Genomic DNA, 21,552 nt, shown 5'->3' with positions numbered 1-21,552 from the left:
CACCTGTGTCTCTCTTTGTCCACGTTTTACCCTCTTGCCTGAAGATTGATTTATAGAACATTAAATCTTTCCTACTATTGAGGGTAAATCTATCACAGTTAAGTTAAAATTGCCATCAGATGTCACTTTCTGTCCCAAAGATGTCAGTGATGTCAGGTAAAAAAAACAGTTTGGCTTCCTCTCTTTTGTCTCTCTCCAGGTGGGGTCCAATCTCCAGGCTTCGAGGCAGGTGACACTCTGAGCTGTCAGTCTCTGATGAATGCAGATGGTCTTTACCTGGTTTCATACTATGCTCTGCTGCTCAATCTCAAACTCTGCTGCTGCGACTACTACAGGCGGCGAACACTAGCACCCATCCTCAGCCTGGTGAGTTTCATCTCAAAGGTATCGGTTATTGGGGGTTGAAAGATGAATATACATCACTGTAATGTAACCCTTTTTGTTTTGGAACCACTGCTTCTTTAGATAAATTTTTGTTTCTCTCAAGGAAAAATAGATTAGTGGTAGGAGAGATTGAACTAGAAGCTGAGCACATAAAAACTTATTTGTACTTGTAAAGAAAGTTGGAAGGAAAAGATAGTGAGAAGTTAAATTATGTGTAGTAAAAAACACGTAGATGCTGAGTGCATAAGAGTGGGTAACACTTTAAAATCTAGTGGAGATCTGAGTTTAAGGGCGATACTTTTCTGTAAAATGTCCACACTTTCTAATGAGTTAGGTTTAAGAGAGGTAATTCATGTTGACAATGAGAAGATTTTTGTTCTTTTTGCTAACGTAAGAATTTTATGCTCATGTTTTGCTAAAGTAATTATTGTCTCCACTGCTTTTAAGCCCACGTGTAGTGAGCACTTGTAAGTACACGACACAAATAAAACTGAAATAAACTTTAATAAGAATACATTTAATTTATAAGAGCCTTTCAAAAAACTCAAAAACACTGTACAAAACAATCAACAAACAAATAAAACAGAAGATAATGACAGGACAATGTAATTAGTGATTACAGGGAGTCAGTGATCTTGCACAGGTAGCTTTTGAGGCTTGATTTCAAGACCGGAAGAGAGACAGTGTTTCAATGTCTGGTGGGACTGAGTTCCAGAGTTTGGGAGCAGAGGGGCAGAAAGCTCTGCTCCCCATGGTGCTAAGGCGAGAAGGGGGCACAGTGAGGTGGATTGAAGAGGAAGAGAAAGCAGGAGGTGGTGGCAATGTGGAGGAGATCATCACAGATATGAGGGGGCAAGGTTGGATTTTAAATTCTATCCTGTATTTCATCAAGAGCCTGTGGAGTTGCTGTAAGATGCCATCTATCCAAAGTCTGAATAGAACAGCAAACTGTAACTGCAAAACAATCTGTGTGGTGTCTGCAGAAGGAGTTTGTGCGTCTGATCCAGAGCAGCGGGGTCCTTGTGGTTCTGTCTCAGGCCTGGATTGAGGAGCTGTACCACCAAGTGCTAGAGCGAAACCTGTTGGCTGAGGCTGGGTACTGGGGCTCACCAGACTACCACACACTGCCGCTCATCACCATTCTGACAGGTACACACACTCACAAACCTAATATCATCCAGATCTGAGTAGAATCACCTGGAAACTGTGTGCAACTAAGAAATTGCAACCATTATGTGATGATATTTTTTACAAAAAGAGCACTTTGTTCTATTAGAACGGTTGACTACTCAGTTTACCTCTTGCCCTTCAGACTCACTATTACTCACTGTTACTATTTTTTGCTCGCATTTCTTAATTTTAATGCAGAACTAATGAAACTTTGTTAATGTCCTGTTTATATTTCTCTTTCTTCTTCCATCCTCCTCTGTTCCTCTCAGACATCGATGGTCTGGGCAGCAGTGCGATTGGAGGTCAGATGATAAGGAGGGCATCCAGTCAGCCGCCGCTCATCTGTGGCAAAGCTGGCAGTGATACTGTGATGGCAGGTCAGTACCTTTATTAACATAATTTTGCTAAACGTTTAACAGTTCTTAGTTTTATTTTCTTTTTTTAGCTGTAAAACAAATTTTGAGAAAAATAATGAACTTTAATGCCTCCTGATTCAGCAGTGACCCTACATTGCATGTCAATAAAAGATTAAGATGATAATGAAAGACGAACAGCTTTTAAGTAGTGCTATGAGCAGTGCTGAATCAGCCCACTCATCTAGACTCACCCTGTAAATGCTGCAGAGCTATTGCTGCATTAATTAGTTGAAAATGCTCCACTGGCTGTTCTCTGAAATGTGACAGAACTGTACTGCATGGTCAAGTGCTGCAACCTTTGAAAAGTACAGGGCACAGATAACCATAACATGGCCATAGCAGATAAAAAGATGAATATTTGGGAGTTTTATATCCTACTGTACAGTGTGTCTGTAGAGAATGTGTTACAACCCGCAAACCTTGCTTTTTTTGAAAGTTTAAAATAATAAAATGGCGATAAACAGAGAGAGAGAAAAAGACATTGGGAAAATGAGTCAGGGACCACCTGTGCTCCTGCTGCATCTCCATGAAGGACTAAGGATTGGACAGAATTGCTATGGCAACCACTGCTGCGTCACCGCTGATAACAGTAATCATGTGTGTGTGCTCACTCACAGTATGGCTTGTTTCAGCATAATCATTTACTCACTTGGGTTTTGTCACTCTTAATGAACAAGAGTCTGACAAACTCTGACCTGTCACATTTTATGTTTAATCAGTGTTTTGGTTTCCAACTCTTGGATTCTTCCCCTCCAGGCCTGCAGTGCTGTAGGTGACTGGTGAGCTTGTGCTTCCTTAAAAACCCAGTCCTGTGTGTGTTTGCATGTGTGTTTCAGGAGCTGTCTTCGCCCGCTTCATCCTCACGGGCGTGTGGAAGAACCTTATCGATGTGCTCTCCACACCGCTGACAGGACGCATGGCTGGGAGCTGCAAGGGCCTAGCTTTCATTCTGGGAGCAGAGGGGGTTAAAGAGCAAAGCCAGAGGGAGAGAGACACCATCTGCCTTAGTTTAGATGGCCTGCGCAAAGCTGCTGCGCTCAGCTGTGCCCTGGGTGGGTCAAACGTGTGTGTGTGTGTGTGTGTGTGTGTGTGTGTGTGTGTGTGTGTGTGTGTATTTGAAAATCAGAAACATCGCTGCAGGGAATCCTCAATTCTCCTTCTCTTCAAAACAGAGCGGTCAAAGTTCATGTGAGATACTGAGCGGCAGTAGTTAGTTAGAAGCATGTTAAGAGTTAGAGTTGTGCCTCTAATTTCCACTAATCAGACAGTCAAAGCATCCAGTGGACCTAGTCTGCACTAATACGACAAGGGATTGCTGTGCATATGTCATACATATTGTTGTGGAATTGTTGCTTCAAACTGATTATACTTAAAATTTGTGTCATTTATTTATGGACGGAAACATTTTGGAAAACCCAAAAAAGTGAGCACAGTTTATTAAGATGATTAAACTGCTTTGAATATCCCAGTATAGTGTGTACAGAGCACAATTTACAGTACCAATCTTATACTGTGAAGGGGTTGAGGCAGAGCACCTTAAGCCAAATGAATGTAAAAAAAAATGTATGCAACATACCAGAATTTCAGAGAGTAACAGAGACTTCTATGAAGTGATTAAAAATTTAAATAAATGAAAATGGAGAGGTGAAGTTAATGACCTGTTAAATTAACAGTGTGTAAATGAATGTCTGACTGGTGTGTAACATGTTAATCTCCAATCTATTCAGATCTCAGTTCTTTTGTGAGGCGTTAAGGGAGAGTGCAGTGTTTATGAAATACAGATAAGAGTGTTTTAGATTTATACTCCCCTCAGTCTTGTGTTAGTATTGGTGCATACATTAAATCAGAACAACTCAGAATCCTAAACCATGACTAAAGATTGTCAGTGTGTAAGTCACTCTTTTAGCTGATCCAAGTATTGGACTGATTTTCTGTGAACACAGAAGAAAACACATTGCTTACATTTATACTTTAGGATGTTTTAGTAGGACTTTCCTCAACTCTCCCACAATCAAATTTAACACTTTAACAATTGACAGCAAAAAAGTAACAACCAGAACCTGTTGGACTCTCTTTGGCTGCACTGGAGTCTAACAGCAAGTTTTGAAGAGAATATATTCCCTACTTTCACAAGTCTGTTATTACCAGTTACTGGCACAACCAAACAACCAACTGGGGCTGAAACCTGGTAGAAATAATCAGCACAGAAGCACTAATGAATATGAATGAACACATGTACATCCTCAGCTATGGAGACAGGACAGTGTGTGATGGTACAAATTAATTAATTATTTTTTTGCAGCTAGTTTACAAAACACTGAAAGTAATAGAAAACCTATTATGAAGTGTAATATTAGTAGAATCAAAATTTAGCTGAGTCAAGCATTGACTTCATTTTCACTGTTCACCTGTGATGTATTTAGGGTGATTAAGTGAATGAAGCATAATAGCAGATCTTCACACTGTGTGTGTGTTTCGTCAGGTGTGGCTGCCAACTGTGCGTCCGCTTTAGCCCAGATGGCTGCAGCCTCCTGTGTGCAGGAAGAGAAGGAGGAGAAGGAAGTGGGGGAGACTGGAGATGCCATCACACAAGGTATTAATACCATGAGAACACAGTTATTTTTTAAGTCATGTTCTTAGAAATTAAACCTTTTATGGAACATGAGTTTTGATAAAGACAAGACACAAAGAAACAGCACACAATTTGAGTTTGCAGAATTAATTAAAAATGAACCTGAATGAACCAGCACAGTAAAAACAGAATTTTGAAAGATAGCATCTTTAATTGATACTAGCTGGTTACAGAGACTGAGCCAGACTGAAGGTGCTCATCTTTTCCTACTGTCCTCTGTTTTAAATTCAGTAATAGAGAATATGTGTTTTGCTGAAAGCTTGTGAACTCTGTTGGCTCATGAAAGTTTCTTCTTGTGTTTTTGTCATATTTTAACATTATGTTTTTTACATTATAAATTGTGTGTGTGTGTGTGTGTGTGTATGTTTTCAGTGAAGCAGCGTGTTGAGCAGCGTCTGGAGCAGATTGGACGTCCTCAGGGAGTTCGTCTACATACGGCTCATGTGTTGTGTATGGATGCCATCCTTAATGTGGGACTAGAAATGGGCAGTCACAACCACGACTGCTGGCCACATGTCTTCAGGTACGCATACGCACACGCACACAAGTGCATTTAGTGACAGAATTACTGTTCAGTGTTTGTAAGTGTGGTGCATAGTAATACTTGGTGCTAGCTAGTTTTTACCATCTGTTGGTGTTTACAAGAGTTTTTGTTCAGTCCAAACAAGTATTTCTTAAGATGATGGAATTCAAAAGATCCAGTATAAATACAGAATTCTTTCTGTTGCCCGTCTCTTAGCTTGTCATTTTTTGTACTGTACGTCATGTTCCTCCTTTTTCTTGTTCTGCTGCCGTTCTCTCAGGGTAACTGAATACATCAGTTCACTGGAGCACACCCATTTCAGTGACGGCTCTTCTCAGACATCGTCTTTGACCACCATAACCCAGCAGAGCCAGCAGGCAGCCGGCATCGACCTGGGGCTGGAGCTGAGCTGCGAGCACAGCCCTGAGGCCTCAGAGCTGGGCCTGAGCCAGCCAGTCATCCAGCCTCTGTCCATCCAGGAGCTGTTGAGAGAGAGCAGTAGAGGAGGCCGAGGTCTGGATTTAAGAAGCGGGAGCCTGATGACTGGGACTAGTGCTGCCAAGGCTGTGTGTACCCTGTCAACACAAGCTGACAGGTAGGGCATTAAAGATTTTAAACTGATATATTTATATAATTTGCTGGTTTTATAAAAGTTAGTTTGATATATTAAACTTTATACAGTCAGACTGACAAAACAAGCTATTACAAGATGTTACCTTACATTTCTTTTTAACATGATATTTTGAATGATTGGTTGTTGACCTATTATGGCAATTATGTTCACACCTAGAGTTTTAAAGCAGAAATAAGTGAATTTCTCTTTAAAATTGGTAGACTGGGACTGAGAGGTCTAAATATGATCTCATTTTTATATTTAAAAGTAATAATGAAATATACATGCCTACATATTTTCAGAATCTTTTAATCAGAGTCAAAGTGTAAAAGGTGAGTTGATGAACATTTACATTTACATTCACATTACAATGAACAATGGATTTCCCGTGACCTTGCATTATCTGACGTACTGAAATGAATTTAAATTTCTAAAATGCTAAGTTTGACTAATATGCACACAAAATATTTCAAGAACAAAAACTGTTGCTTCATAAAAATGTAGTATTCCAAAGGTCCCAGTTGGTTCAGTTTACAATTTAATTCAAGCAGCCCTGGTTGGCCTTGTTATGAGCCAGCACAGCGATAACGCACACAAGATGGCAGCAGTAGTGCATCTAGTAAACAGGGAAAACACGTTAGTGGACCTTTTACTTTTGTCTTTGCAGAGACACTGTCTACTTTTAGGTCCTTACAAAAAGGACATATTTATTTTAAAAAGTCATATTTAGAGGATGAGAGAATGACAAAGGAACATCAAATAAAGGATGACAAAGTTTCATTATGATAAGTCTTTTAAAAGAGCTTTCAAATGAGGTTTTAGGGTTACATTTCGAATTTAGTTTAAGTTAAAGTTCAGTATAGAAATTCAAAGCTGGGGTGTTCTTGTTTGTGTTCATGTTCCAAATGCACAGCATTCATCAAGGTTGGTTCCTAGGCTCAAACAACACACACACATGGAGAGTGTGTGTGTTTATTCCAAGGATCATCTCTTATATAACCAGTTATCTAGGCTGCTTTTAGGAGCAAATACAAAAAAGAATGTTCCCACTGATCTTTTGGAACAGATGGACTGAACACATCTATAAGCTGGAAATTGTGCCAAAACATAGTAAATACGCCTGTTCTGAGCTTAAAGGAACTGCTGCTGCATGTTCTGAAACACATCAGTAACCAAAATGTTAACATACTGTGTGTGTGTGTGTGTGTGTGTGTGTGTGTGTGCGCGCGTATGCGCGTGAACATGCACACCTGCATGTGTTCAGGTTGTTTGAAGAAGCAGCCACCAAGCTGAACCTGGTGGGTCTTGTCGGCTTCTTGCAGCAGCTCAGGAAAGCTTCTCAGTCTCAGCTGTTTGACTCCGTTACTGAGACTGGAGACTATTCACTGGCAATGCCAGGTAAACACACACACACTCATTCATGCACACACCTCTATTGCTTCAGTGAGTGGTGTTTCTGAATAGAAAAATTGAGTTGAGTAGATTGAGCAAACACATTGAAATGACTAGTTGCAACATACATTTTAAATAAGCTTACATTTATATTATTTATTCACATTTCCAATGAATTAACACAATAGAAACGTATCACTAATGTACTGATAATTGGTGTGCTTTTTCTTCGCTGTGTTTTTGCAGGAGAAGCCAAGTCAACGCTGGATCGGCGCAGCGCTCTCCATCTCTTCCGTCTGGGTGAGGCCATGCTGAGAATTGTCAGGAACAAGAACAGACCTCTGCTGCACATGATGAGGGCCTGGAGTGTGGTAGCACCACACCTGGTGGAGGTAGAAAGCTCCAACATTATTTGACACGTCTTTTGCACTTTCTTTTAAATTGCAGGAATAATGCAACATATACAACAGATACATAGGACAGTTGGACTGAATAGCCTGTCCAGGTGTTTGCACACAAATTCTATTAATACATACATTAATACATAGATTGAACCTACTTCACTAATGCTCTGATCTTGTATACTTAGAGTAAATGATAAATATCAGCTACGTAAATAAATAAGGTGGAAGCTTTCTCATTTACAAGTACGCTAAACATTTTTTCCACTTCTAGGCATCGTGTCATAAAGAACGCCACGTATCCCAGAAGGCCGTTTCTTTCATCCATGATGTTCTGACAGAAGTGCTGACAAGCTGGGCGGAGCTTCCACACTTCCACTTTAACGAGGCGCTTTTTAGGCCCTTTGAGCACATCATGCAGCTGGAACTCTGCGATGAGGATGTTCAGGACCAGGTGAAGTCAAATAGTGACACATGTCAACATCAATTAACTAAAGTATGACATGTCGCTTATTTTCCTCCACCCAGTTTTTCAGGACTTTCTGTGTTGCTTTCCTGCAGGTGATCACATCGATAGGTGAGCTGGTGGAGATGTGTTCTCCTCAGATCCTGTCAGGGTGGAGGCCCCTGTTCAGCGCTCTGAGGACCGTTCATGGCAGCAAGACTGACACCAAAGACTACCTGCTGGGAGAATACTCCATGGGTATGTCTAACATTCTTTTATATAAGAAAAAATACACATTTTATTTAAAAAAAGAAAAATAACACATGGAGCTTAACACCAGACAGTTCTCAAAAAAGGCGGCATGTTCCGTTCACTTCCTTACATTTTTACATTTTTTTTTCTGTTCTTCTTCTGTTCTCTCCTTTAGGAAAGTCCCAGGCCCCTGTGTTTGATGTTTTTGAGGCGTTCATCAACACTGACAACATCCAGGTTTTTGCCAATGCTGCCACTGACTACATCATGTGTCTCATGAAGTTCATCAAAGGCTTGGGTCAGTCTCATTTCTGCATGCTAGTTCTACATTTTGAAATATTTATTTTACAGGCTTTCAAAGGTTTTATTTTCCCTGGTTGTAGGAAGAAAACTGTGCCTTTTGAAGATGTGCATGGCATGAATTTACAGTATTTTGTGTCACAGAGAAGGGGATTTACTGCATAAGTGTGAAAGCAAACATACATTTCTTGTCTAGACTTTAATAAAAATGTACTTTCTTTGTTAGATTTTACAATGAAATATAAGTGTGGCTAAATATTTTTGGAAATAAACACAAAGTAAACAGAAAAGCATCATTATTTAGTATCATACACAAGTGTGAAAGAAAATGACAATTGTAAACAATTTGACAATTGTTTTATTATTTCCTGCTTTTGTGTAGGAGAGGTGGACTATAAGGAGATTGGGGACTGCGTCCATGTGTCTGGTTACAGCTCCACTGACCTCTGCCTGCCTGCTCTGGACTACCTCCGTAAATGTTCCCAGGTAGGAGCCTTTCTGGTCACACTAGCTGTTTCACTAAAACACCAATAAGACAGACTAAACAGATAACACTATAGGCTATAAACTGTTAAGAGACCGTTGAGACGATGGGCAGTAAAAGCAGATGCAGTGGCAGATGCATATTGTAGGTATTTAAGCTTGACTTTATCTGACTGACAGCTGTTAGCAAAGATCTACAAGATGCCATCTAAGCCAGTGTTCCTGGGTGCACGGCTCGCCAGTCTGCCAATGAGATCGCAGGAGCGCTCAATCAGTAGTGAGGACGGGGTAGACTGTGTCCTGCAGGAGTTTGATGATGACACAGGTAAGTATCAGATCTCCTCATGTCTCTCTTCTTTACCTTCGCTCTTTTATTATCAGTTTCTCACTGTATCCATTGTTCTTCCCTCTCTTGTTATTTCTGCTTCACTCTTTCTGTAACCCAGCTCTGTGTTACATTCTGTCCTGCAGGTCTGATCCAGGTGTGGATTTTGTTACTGGAGCAACTGACAGCAGCTGTGTCAAACTGTCCTCGCCAGCACCAACCTCCAACCCTGGAGCTGCTCTTCACTTTGCTCAGAGAGGTCACCAATGTACCAGGTAAGACAAAACTGTAGATGTGGGGATGTTTCATGTGTTCATGTCCACATTGGACAAATATCGCAGGACACACTATCTGTGCTGCAGTCCTCTGACTCTACCAGAATGTCCATCCAAATAAGCAAACATACCTAACTTTACGGTCTTAAATTCTTCCCTTCCCTCTAGGTCCGGGCTTTGCCATCTTCTCTGTCATCCAACTTCTGCTTCCTGTGATGTCACTGTGGTTACAGCGTAGCCATGGCGATCACGCCTACTGGGATGTAGCGGCAGCAAACTTCAAACATGCTATTGGCCTCTCGTGCGAGCTAGTAGTGGAGCACGTCAACAGTTTCATACACTCAGGTGATGTGTGATGCAATTGTGTGTGTGTGTACATGTCTGTACTGAATTTAAGAAACTATGGAAACTGTTTCAGAACTAAAGTTTTTCCATTTTTTTGTGTAGTGTGTAGTTTAGAATGTATTTCCTTACAAATCTGGAACAGGAAGTGGTTAGCATCTTATTGGCTACCTGAGCCACCAGACTAGTTAAAAAAAGAGAAACAAATGAGAGTTAATCTCTATTGCTTCTTGTGGATTCAGTAGAGAAAAAAAAATAAAAAATAAAAGATCCACATAGTTGAGGTTCACTGTTACAGATGTGATGAGTTGTTATTGTTTGTCTTGTGAACAGTGTGTCCTCATGCCTTGGAGTGAAGTGGATCACAACTGATCACTTGTTCAATTTCCTCCTCCTTCAGTCAAATTAAATTGTGGTACATCCACCTCTACTCCACGTGCTCACAGGCTGTTGTTCTGTGTTCCTGCTTTCCATCCTTGCAGATATTGGTTATGAGTCTCTTATCAACCTGATGTTAAAGGAGCTCTTCAAACTGCTTGTGGCATGTGTGTCCGAACCTGCCGAGACCATCTCAAGAGTGGGCTGCTCCTGCATTAGGTGAGAACACATAACTCCTCACCTTCTTTAGCAAGTGTCCGTTAAGCATCTGTCACCACTGTAAAATCAAAGTAGAAGTGGGGAATATTCCTCTTTCTGTGTGGCCACATGCCTGCAGCTAAACATGGTTTCCTTCAGAGGAATCCCAACTCTGGCTGATTGATAGACAGTAGAATTTATTAGAATTTTCTGAACACCAAATGAGATAATACTCCATATTATAAACCCAATGTCCATAAAAGGTGGTATTTTTTATGCAGTAAAATTACAATCTTTAATTTTCTGTAATTTTTATGTTTTTGACAAAAGGACCAAGAAGGGATTTTCAGTGTCTTCGCTGAGTAACTATGGAGGAAATTTCTAAAATAATTTAACCACCTTCTCAAAGATCCTAAGGTCCAACACTGTAATATATTGTGACTCCACTTCACTGTGAGAAATATTCCATAATCTACAGCGATCTGTTCTTTTAGCAAAAGAATAAACCCCTAAGTGTCATGTGACAGTCAAATGACTTATGTTGTTTTGTGTGTGACACTGATAAAAAAATAATACTTTCTAAGGCTAATGTGACCACTGTTGTTCTCTACTGTCTAGATATGTGTTGGTTACCGTGGGTCCAGTGTTCACAGAGGAGATGTGGAGGTTGGCCTGCTGCGCTCTGCAGGACGCGTTCTCTGCTACATTAGAGCCTGTCAAGGTAAACACACAAACACACACACGAGTGTAGTTGATATACAGTATAATGACATACGGGCTCTCAAGTGTCAAATTTAAACACAGGAAAAGGCTGATAAGAAAATACATGCACATGTAATATAGAGACTTCTCGCTCATGCAAAGAGGCCAGTCAGCTGCAGTAAAACCACATAATCCATCCCCAATCTGAATCTGCTGGTTGGACAGAAGTAATCTAAATGCTGCTGTTAATACTGTCAACATGCTGACACTCCACATTAAGCTTGATAACCCCAGTTAACCTCACACGCACACCGACCGAAGCCTGCAGCTGTGAACAACAACTGTTTGCCTCCTCACTGTTAATGCTGCTCCATTTCTCTTCTCTCTATTAAACTGATTAAACTGGGAGGAGAAAGGGAAAAATGCTGATTTAAGCCTACATTCTCTACTTAACCTACATTCCTTGTTTGACGACCACAGCTGACATTTCAGTGGCGCTGTTGAAAAGACCGATGTGTGATGATGCTTGTTCTGACACTTGACTTGTTGAGGTGCATACAATAATTGTGCCTTTCTACAAACTCTTTAAACTGAAGAATCTTAAGGTTTTTAAAGGTTTATTATTCTGACCTCAGACAACAAACCTTACACTCTAAAGTTGGATTATAGTGATTACTTTTTTTAATCTGATCATTTATTTTAGCATAGAATATGTTGACAAAATTACAAATCTGTAGAGGCTTTCCTGTCTGCCTCATTTGGTACCTCATACTTTTTAATTTTAACAGTTCAACACCGCCTCAACTGTTGAGAGGACATCCCAGTCTGACGTAGAATGAAGGGACTTGTGTTTATTAAATTAGGATTGTAACTGCTATTTATTAGAGAAACCTCAATGAGAATTCTGTCCCTGCCATACCATTTCAGCTACATGGAGAGCGGTGTGTGTGCGTGTGCGTGTGTATGTGTGTGTGTGTGTGTGCGTGTGTGTGTGCGCATGTGCCTGTCTGTGCGTGTTCAGTGCAGGCGGCATGGGCAGACGTTTTATCAGTCTGTTCTGTTGCCTGACTGCAGCTAAGAAGCTTTACAGCTTATAGTTTTATGTGTTTGTGTGTGCGTTTCAGAGAAATTAGGATGATCAATTTCAGAAAATATGATTTTAGTTGCCCTGTACACAAAATTTACGTATTTTAAATAATACTCAATGTGACGCTTTTCAATCTAATTCAAATTTGTTTAACAGACTTTATGTTAACACTGCATTTATTAGTTGCTTAAATTTTTCACAATAATCTATATCTTCAAAGTAACTAAAGTTGTATAATAATAACATGTTACAGCTGCAATTATGCCCCCTTGTCTCTGTAGAATCTTCTAGCATGTTTTCATAGCGGTTCAGATAGTTTTTCTGGAGATGCATGTGAGGTGAAGGTGGCGGCTCCATCTCATTCACCTTCAGCCGAGGCAGAGTACTGGAGGATCAAAGCAATGGCTCAGCAGGTCAGTGTGACGTCTTTCAGGGTGAAGACATCCAGCTGGTATCAGTGTCAGTTTTTATTAATTTTATGTTTAATACGGCGACGTCCCATCCAAACTCCACATGTTGTTAACAGTTTTATTGTCCCTGTTAAAAGGCGGAAAGAACATTACTTTGTGCACATTACATTCTTCAATTTAGTTTAGCAGCTACTAGGCCTCTTCACATTTTTACAATTTAATTAACACACAGCATTGACAGTTGCTCTGTAAAATCATATATAGTGGTACATTGGCAGCCATCAAGGAAAATTTGTTGAAATACCTTCTTTGTGCCCCAGGTCTTTATGTTGGACACTCAGTGTTCTCCAAAGACACCCAACAACAAGGACGGCTTTGAGCACGCTCAGTCCTGCGTTCTCATCATCGAGCTCCCGTCTGACCAGCAGTCCAACGGACACACTCAGAAGAGGTGCACTGCACATACTCAAATGCACATGTGTGAGGAAAACTGAGTGACATGCATTTATTTTCTAACATGGATCCATTTATTTTGTAACTGCATCCACCTGCTATTGACGCTCAAAAAGTCTAACTAATGTCTAACAAATGAAACCAGCAACATGGGTCATGTTGGTAATTTGGTATCAGGCTCCTCAAGTACAGTGTTTTTTAGAATCTGAATTTCATTAACAATTTGGTTAGGAACTAATTTTAATATTATTTGCAGAATGGTTGTGTTTGTCCTTTTGGGTACCATCGGATTTCATATCTTCAAGTTAACATTACATTTTTACCCAACATGTGATAAGACACTTTTTTAAACTAGAAATATTGACGCGAGTACAGAAGCATATTATGTTTTGTGTTCACATATGCACATTTGCAAAATTTGGAAAACATTTCAGGTGCAAAAAAATATTTTATTTTGCATGAAATTAAAGAACATGATTAGAAAGAGAAATGAAGTTGAAATAACTCTCCAGGTTTAACTCATACTAAATCTTTTTGCTTGTCTTTCTGCTGCTGGGGTTACAGGAAAGTTGGGTAAGGCTGTCATTTTTTTTGAAAGACACCCTTATACAGTATAAACCTGCATGACTTCCATAATCAATCTTACATATATGAATGTAAAGCTGCACAATGTGGAGAAAACGTGTGACACATTTTTTGTGGGCTGTTTTTATAACCATTGAAAAATTCTGAAAATGAGTTTAGATTTCCTGTGTAGTGTTGGTTAAAATGTAAACACATAGATTTATACCAGTTGTACTGTAGACACAGTTTGACTACTGTCGTCGCTATAGTGAAAGACACATCTCTTTGTACTCTGGCTGTATAATTTGAGTGAGCCCATGAGTAGAAACGTGTTTCTTTTTAATACTTTCTCATCATTTCATTTAAATTATCATTTAAATCATTATAGCTTCAGCAGCACTTCGGAAATTAAGAGCACAGGATAAAAATGTTTAAAATTTTAAAGCCCTTTTTCAACACCTGTCACATTGTACCAGAGTGTTGTGCAGTGCTCAGTGCTGAGTGTGTCACATGTAGCTCACTGTCTGTACTGTGCCATACAATATGAGTCATGTTAAAAAAAGCCTGTGGTAAAGTTTATTTTATCAATATTTACAAGAATCTTATGTTAAGGTTGTAGCTGAAGTCTGATCGATGCTGTCAGACTTTACCTGGAGCTGAGGGAAAATGTAATTTATCTCACCTGTAAATTTGTTAGAGCTAAAGTTCTGTATAACCACATACATATAGGTTTATCATAGTATAATTCCTGTTGAAAATTGTTTACTTCTGACTTACTTATAAACGAAAACTTCAAAGAATGTGATTTAACTCTCATGCTGGTTTTTAAATCCTGCAGGATTCCATTCCGGACCATCGTCGTTAGCCTGCTGTCCCATCAAGTCTTGCTTCAAAACCTCTACGACATCCTGCTGGAGGAGTTTGTCAAGCAGCCTGAAGGTCTCGAAAGGGTCACTCCTGTCACCTCTGACCCTAGCAGGCCCACAGCAGGGTTCCTGCGATATATCTCGATGACTAATTTAGCCATAATCCTGGATCTGCTGTTGGACTCTTACAGGTTACTGCAACAAGAAAATCTGTGCATATGCAGAAAACTGCATTATATAGATTTGTTATGCTGCTTATTTGTCATATAGAAACAGAGAGCGGGTTAATCATCTTTATACACCAACCTGTTGATCTCTTTGTCTGCAGGACAGCCCGGGACTTTGACACGCGACCGGGTTTGAAATACCTGCTGATGAAGGTGTCAGGTGTCTGTGGAGCAGCTAATCTTTATCGTCAGTCTGCTATGAGCTTTAACCTGTATTTTCAGGCGCTGCTGAGCGCCATTCTCAGTCAAGCTGATAGCATGACCCCACAGCAGGTAGGAGCCAATCATCAGTGGTTTTCTGTAGCTTTTTATTTAACTTTTTTTTTTTTTTTTACTTTTAGTTTTATGATATTGTGTTTCTAAAAGGGGTCCCCTTAGTTTTACAGAGTCCTTTAGTGCCTTTGACCTTATTTGTTATCTTATTTGAGTTTTACAGCTCAGAGATCAATTGGTGTGGCTCCATTCCAGGGCTGTCACCAAAAAAGAGTGGAATAATTTTTTTAGAGCTGGTGGAGAATAAACTACAGGCACAAAAATTGAGCATATTGGACATAGAAATAAATTCAATTTAACAAATGAATTCCATATTTGTACATTCATAGCCAATAATTCACTGTCAAATTATTCCACCTTAAATTATGGTTTTAGCAACCACCTAGAAATATTGTGATAACCATGTACCAACACATTAGCCACCACTTTGTAGATGAGTCACTGGCAACAAAAATGTGTTTCACATTTTAATGTTTTGTTGTAATCAGGTTAAAAGAATCCTTTACGAGGAAGAGGAGGGGAGCTCTGACTCGTCCCATCCTGGATCTGCTTCCTCTGAGGATGAAGACATATTTGAAGAGACAGCACAGGTAACATATACAGTACATACACACATAGCTTGAGTTTTAATGGATATATAGAAGGTAATGAACTATGTGTGGGTTAGTGATTATGACTCAACTTTCTCTCACTCGAGTCTTCTATGGTTCCTAGGCTGTTTTCCTGTTATTGAAATAAAAAGCATGAGGTCACAGTGAAACAAAAAAAGAACAAAAATAAATGATTTTACTTACTTTTATTACTTGTCCTGCTTCTTCTCTTTTCATGCACTAGTAATTTTCTCTTGTCATTGTTTGTCCTCAGAAGTTTTTTAAACATCATGTTATAATGTAATAAGGGAGCTACTAGTTTAGTTTTACTAGTCTAAACTAGATCATCCACTTAACTCTGCCCTTGCAGGTCAGCCCCCCTCGCGGTCGGGAAAAGCGTCATCAGTGGCGAGCCCCCATCTCCTCACTCAGCGTACAGCCACTGGGCAGCGCCGACTGGGCCTGGCTTGTCAAACGCCTGTACAAGCTGTGCATGGATCTTTGTAACAGCTACATTCAGATGCACCGGGACCTGGAGAGTATGCTGGAAGAGGCAGCGCTGCTGAGGGGGACTGCGGGAGGTGGGGATCACGTCTTCTTCTTGCCTCTCTTCCAGTCTGAGACGTCCACCCCGACGTCGGCGAGCGGGCTCTCTGCAAGAGGGACTCCCTCAGAGGAGGGCGGCTACAGGAGTCAGACAGCAGACACAAGTGCAGCGTCACCAGGAGACACGCCCACACCGAGCCCAGGAATCAGGTCTGACGCTAGTCCTATCACAGATGAGATAAGCCGATTTATTGTGTTATTTGTTACCTGAAATCTAAAGTCTTAGTCTTTGGTTACATATGTCACATAAAATCACAAGTTTCCTCTCTCTCCAAAGCTGCACTGGCAGTCTGCCCCACCACTTCCGGACCGGAGGAGAGAGGAGAGACTCCAGCATGACGGCAAGCCCAGTAGGAGGAGTGCCAAGCAGTGTTGGACTGGGAAGGAGAAAGGAATGGTGGGAAAGTGCTGGGAACAAACTGTACACAATCGCCACAGACAAAACCATCAGTAAGCTGATGATGGAATACAAACGCAGGAAACAACAGCAGCAGCAGCAGCAGCCGCAGCAGAGCCACGTCAACCTGTTCATGAAGGAGCAGGGTCGAGCATCAGCAGCTACAGTAGTTGTCGGGGAGAGGAGGGGTCCGGTGGAGCCACAGAGGCCTCCCCAGAGACCCCAGCAGCTAGTAGACCACCAGGGGCCCCCTCTGAGACACTCAGTCAGTGCAGGACCTGAGGTTCTGAGGCAGGAGAAGAGGCCACGTTCAGGTTCCACCATCAGCTCTCACAGCATCTCGCTAAGGGACTCTGAGGCTCAGATACAGGTGATGTTTGTAGGAGAAGATTTTACTGTCCACACAAGTCAATATGTGTGGGTGTGTGTCTGTGTGTGTGTGCGTGCGTGTTTGTGAGAGACAACCCTTTGCTGTGTTGTTGACTTGAAGTCTCTCCTTCTGCAGGCATGGACCAACATGGTCTTGACTCTCCTCAATCAGGTCCTCCTCCTGTCAGACTCCTCTTTTCTGGCACTCCAGCCGGCTGTCTACCCCTGCCTCAGCCAACTCACCTGCCACATCACCGACGCTCGAGTCCGACAGGCGCTGCGGGAATGGCTAGGCCGCATTGGCAGACTCTACGACATCATCTTGTGAAATTGTGACAAAAGCATGTGTCAAACGAAGGGCAAAGGGCAAAGTGAAGGATGTAAACAGATAAGAGATAAATAGATGGTGGACGTATGTTTGGTGGAAGGGTCCACTGTGCAGTAGCTTGGTGGATGGTTTGATTTATTAACAATGCAGTGCACAGAAAGATCAAGTCACAATGTAACAGATTATTAGAACAGTGAAGGGTTTGACTCTGCGATTGGCAGCATCTGATGTTACTTTACAAATTCATGTCACTTTTGAAGAACAATGAAGACCCTGGCAGCCATCAGACATAACGGTGGAAGATTTGAATAGGTGATGAGGGATGTGGTGAGAGGGAAGAATATAGTGGATTTGTAAATGACAATGAACGTCCCATTTCTGCCTATTGTTGTTAATTTTCCACGAACAAAGCATAAAAGAGAGAACATACACACTCAAACTGTGTCTCAATTTGGGGGCTGCAGCCTTCGTTGCCAGGTGGTTGTCAGATGTTTAAAGAAGCCTTTTAACTAGGACAGCCTTGTCATAATGGTGTGATGCAGTCGGTCTTCAAAAGCAGCCATCGAAGGATGCAGCCCCTTAATTGAGAGATACACAGTGGACACGGTATTACATTTATTTGCAGAATTGTAGTGTGGTCATGTTTATCCCAATATAAATTATTACTTCACCTCATTGTGGATGCAGATGGAAATAAGCTCATGTGCAATGACTTATGGGTATCGTAGTTCATGTGCATATTTCTTCACCGTAATAACAGTTTTAGTACCCTGTGGTACAGATTTACCTTCACTGCTTTGCTTAAAAAACAAGCTGACAGTTCTTTTGTTTGAAAAGTTTCGCCAGGTCAATATGTTTTTCTTCATGGCCTCCATACACTGCCTTCATGTCATCCTCGTGCACATGTGCTAGTTGAGCAGGACCTATGTTTCTCAAAACCACAATAAGTAGTCAAAAAAATAATCTACCTTTTAAGAATTCTTTTATTTTGGCTGCTACTGGTTGTGAGAATGACAGGGACCCTCTACCGCTTCACTTCTTCTTTGCAGAGAGCAACAATATGCTACGTCTCATTGCTGCCCTACAATCTTTAAATTACATCTATTCTCCGTCATGTGTCACTGTGTTTGCAAACCACAGTGATGAGAACCAAAGACGATGCCAAAAGTAAACCACACTAATCCTGGAGTCAGACATGTGAAATTAAGTCATTTAACATTAAAAATACAAACTTAAAATACTGTTACACATAATTTTGATTTCAGCAGAATACAAGCGAGGCCACATTACATCCAGAGGCTTTTGCAAATCAGTATCTTGCATTTGATCTGACTGTATATGAATGGTTGTGGCTGCCATGCATTTTCTGTAGCTTTAAATAATGTGTTGTCTTATTCGGTTAATTGGCTACAACTTGATGTCTTTATTGTCTTTATTAATCACAAGTGTTTATTTTAACCAAATTCAACATGCATTATGTGTATTTTGATGCCACATTATTTTAGCTGTTTATGTGTGTACATGTATTTGTGTAAATGATAAAATATTTGCATCATACTGAGCACATTTTATTTTTTGCTAAACTTTCAACAGTTTTTACTGTCCAGTGTGGTGAGCACGGACATTGTTAAATGTTTGGGATCCGATTCCCATAGGGGTTACTGGTGGGGTAAAGTAATGAAGTACAGCTTGGAGATAGTTTGAATACAATAAAACTACCACTACATTTATTTGTGGGAGTTTATTTGAAATTTTAAAGAATTGGTTATTAGATTCTTAAAGTCGTATAATAAGGTAAATAATTAGAAGACATTACTGAATCTTTGTGTAGAATTTAAAAGTTAAAAAGCAGTACATAAAGTAATTGAAATTATAATTATTAGATTCCAAACACATAAGGCCATTAAACTAACCTCGAGGTATCGGCTGCAACGTTAGCTTTGCCGTGATCTGTTGTTATAATGTTGAGCAGAAGGACGCAAAACGTCCAACGCAGGTGTAAAATTACCACAAACTCTCCTTTTCCCGTTTGTGGCCAGAGGCCTGTTTTCTTATAGTCTGTCTATTGCTACTGTATTTTTTTTAATCCTACTTGCTGTGTGTGAAAAAGCAGTGTTAAGAATAACTCAATCATCAGGAAGCTGTAAGGACGATCTAACAGGTGTACAAAATATAATGTAACTGCTCCTACCTGATGGTAACTATACAGCAGTGCTGTAAAGTACAGTATGTTTAGTTCACAGTAAAATTACAACCTGAAAGTGATGCACAGTAAACGGCAGCAACTCAACACAAAGGGCTGAATCCAGACTGACCTACATTCATGCCACAGTGCATTCTGGGATAGATTACGGCTGAATGACTGGAAGAACAGAGTGCTGATGTGATGCTAACTTCACCAACAAGCTCTGAGCGTATTCAGGCCAGCCATGCGGGCAGGCAGGCCGGGGATGGTGAGGGCTCCTAAGAAGATGTAGTGTCTTTTTCTCCAGTTCATTAGCAGCTTAGGGTTTGTCACTTTGCACGATGCAGAGTGAAGAACATAGTAGCAACAAAGTGCGTCATTAGCAGATGAGTGTAGTTATGGGCTGTTCTAAAGCCTGGAGGTTGTGTTCTTAACACCATCTTTGTCTGGTCATTATTCTGATTATCCCCCAAAGGTGCAGATTTTCAGCTCCACATTTATTTAGCAAGAACAGAAAAGGAGCCTTTGAGTTTTCTGCAGGTTTGATCAGACTCTAACGCACCTCTGTGACACAACATCCTTTCATGTAGGCCGTGCTGATGGGATGTGTTGTCTTTAACCTGGTTTACTGTTCAGGTTTTTTTAAATGGGGGAAAATGGATGTGTCAGTGGCTAATTCCAGCTTCTCCTGTAACATCAGTGCTGATTCTCCAGTCTGCTTGTTCTGCACGATCTACTACAAGAGCATCTAATGTAACAAAAATTGACCTTTAAGAGTTTATAAGTTATTTTTCACTGTGTCCTGTCCTGCATCCACTGTCTGTGTTGTCCCTCACCCGTCCCTATTTTTCCTTGCTGTTGGAGGGCGAGAAGCGGGTGGACAGATGTGGACATCAGTCAGTGTGATCAGCAGCAGTGAAGCGAAGGATTTATTCTGCGTTAAATCCTCGACTGGTTCCATTTAAAAAGAAAAACAGCAGTCAACTAACGTGTCGGCAGCATGCGCCGGATTGGCAGCACCAGATTTGTTATATTTTCAGTCTCTCAGCTGGTCATACAGATGAGAGCGATCTTTTGTCTGTGGAGCTGAGATTATGAGATATTGATCATCGCAAACTTCATTTGCACTCTAAGTAGATTTGATGCACTTTGGCACAACATAGTCATCTATTGTCACATTCAGTCATCCACATCCATTTTAAGAGGAAATATTTGTGTAATTTAATCTTTTTAATTATTTATTTTTACAGCTTTATATGAACTGGGAGAGTGTAATCACACTTCTCTAATAATTTGCAGTAAAGTCATCAACACTTTAGTGTCCTAATGTGCGTTGGAGGGATTATATGGACTCTCACTGATTGATGAGGCGGTGACCTACTATCCATGCTGCTCCCAGAGCGCAGACAGATTGTTACAGTATCTTAAAAAATAATTTATTTGAAAAAGCCTGTTTGACTGACTGAGTGTTGTCTTGTTGCCTCGACTAATGAATTTCTGGTTTAGTTTGCAGGGAGGCTAAGCAACTGTCTGAGAGCCTAGGACTGAAGGCAAAGCAGCTTTGAATTTGGCTTCCTGTTGTCTGACCCCAACTGAAAAAGCATAAAAATGACCCAGTCAACTGACACAGTTTGTAGATCATCATGTGACCGAGTGTGATAAGAACATATATAACCAGTGAAACTCCACCAATTCTTAAGGTAATGTTCAGGTTAGGGTCGTCTTTCTCAGTAAAAGTTTCCCAACTATGGAACATGACACCTTTAGATTGTAAATCTCAATCAGAACTCACAGCCTTCACTACAGGCCTGAAACAGCATATTTTGACTTTCTGTAAATACGTATACGTGTGTGTGAAGAACTATCTGTAAACACATGTTTAAGTTTTTACCTTTACTGTTTAATGCAGGTTTTATTTATCTGGTTTTATGTAAAAGCCAAACAGTGACATGCTTGGATTGTTGGG

The 21,552-nt window shown here is 40.6% G+C and overlaps 1 protein-coding gene across 3 annotated transcripts in view; it reads left to right on the top strand.

Annotated features, from left to right (window-relative positions):
- Positions 1–18,958, top strand: part of arfgef3 (ARFGEF family member 3) — a 35,961-nt gene extending 17,003 nt beyond the window's left edge. For all 3 annotated transcript variants that reach the window (XM_067511865.1, XM_067511855.1, XM_067511845.1), the window contains 26 exons: positions 200–366; positions 1,368–1,533; positions 1,824–1,931; positions 2,807–3,022; positions 4,453–4,563; positions 4,975–5,125; positions 5,406–5,720; positions 7,003–7,136; positions 7,377–7,522; positions 7,806–7,985; positions 8,093–8,234; positions 8,404–8,526; positions 8,911–9,014; positions 9,192–9,336; positions 9,483–9,611; positions 9,780–9,956; positions 10,436–10,550; positions 11,148–11,250; positions 12,600–12,731; positions 13,049–13,179; positions 14,584–14,802; positions 14,940–15,111; positions 15,600–15,701; positions 16,072–16,457; positions 16,585–17,074; positions 17,210–18,958. In XM_067511865.1, the coding sequence (XP_067367966.1) occupies positions 200–366; positions 1,368–1,533; positions 1,824–1,931; positions 2,807–3,022; positions 4,453–4,563; positions 4,975–5,125; positions 5,406–5,720; positions 7,003–7,136; positions 7,377–7,522; positions 7,806–7,985; positions 8,093–8,234; positions 8,404–8,526; positions 8,911–9,014; positions 9,192–9,336; positions 9,483–9,611; positions 9,780–9,956; positions 10,436–10,550; positions 11,148–11,250; positions 12,600–12,731; positions 13,049–13,179; positions 14,584–14,802; positions 14,940–15,111; positions 15,600–15,701; positions 16,072–16,457; positions 16,585–17,074; positions 17,210–17,401 (4,556 nt within the window). In that variant the 3' untranslated portion in view covers positions 17,402–18,958. The remainder of the gene's footprint in view (positions 1–199; positions 367–1,367; positions 1,534–1,823; positions 1,932–2,806; positions 3,023–4,452; positions 4,564–4,974; positions 5,126–5,405; positions 5,721–7,002; positions 7,137–7,376; positions 7,523–7,805; positions 7,986–8,092; positions 8,235–8,403; positions 8,527–8,910; positions 9,015–9,191; positions 9,337–9,482; positions 9,612–9,779; positions 9,957–10,435; positions 10,551–11,147; positions 11,251–12,599; positions 12,732–13,048; positions 13,180–14,583; positions 14,803–14,939; positions 15,112–15,599; positions 15,702–16,071; positions 16,458–16,584; positions 17,075–17,209) is intronic.
- The last annotated feature ends 2,594 nt before the right edge of the window (positions 18,959–21,552 follow it).

This window comes from Channa argus, chromosome 1 (genome assembly GCF_033026475.1).
Source record: "Channa argus isolate prfri chromosome 1, Channa argus male v1.0, whole genome shotgun sequence".
In the NCBI taxonomy this organism is placed as follows: Eukaryota; Metazoa; Chordata; class Actinopteri; order Anabantiformes; family Channidae; genus Channa; species Channa argus.
This window is presented reverse-complemented; position numbering and strand designations above follow the sequence as displayed.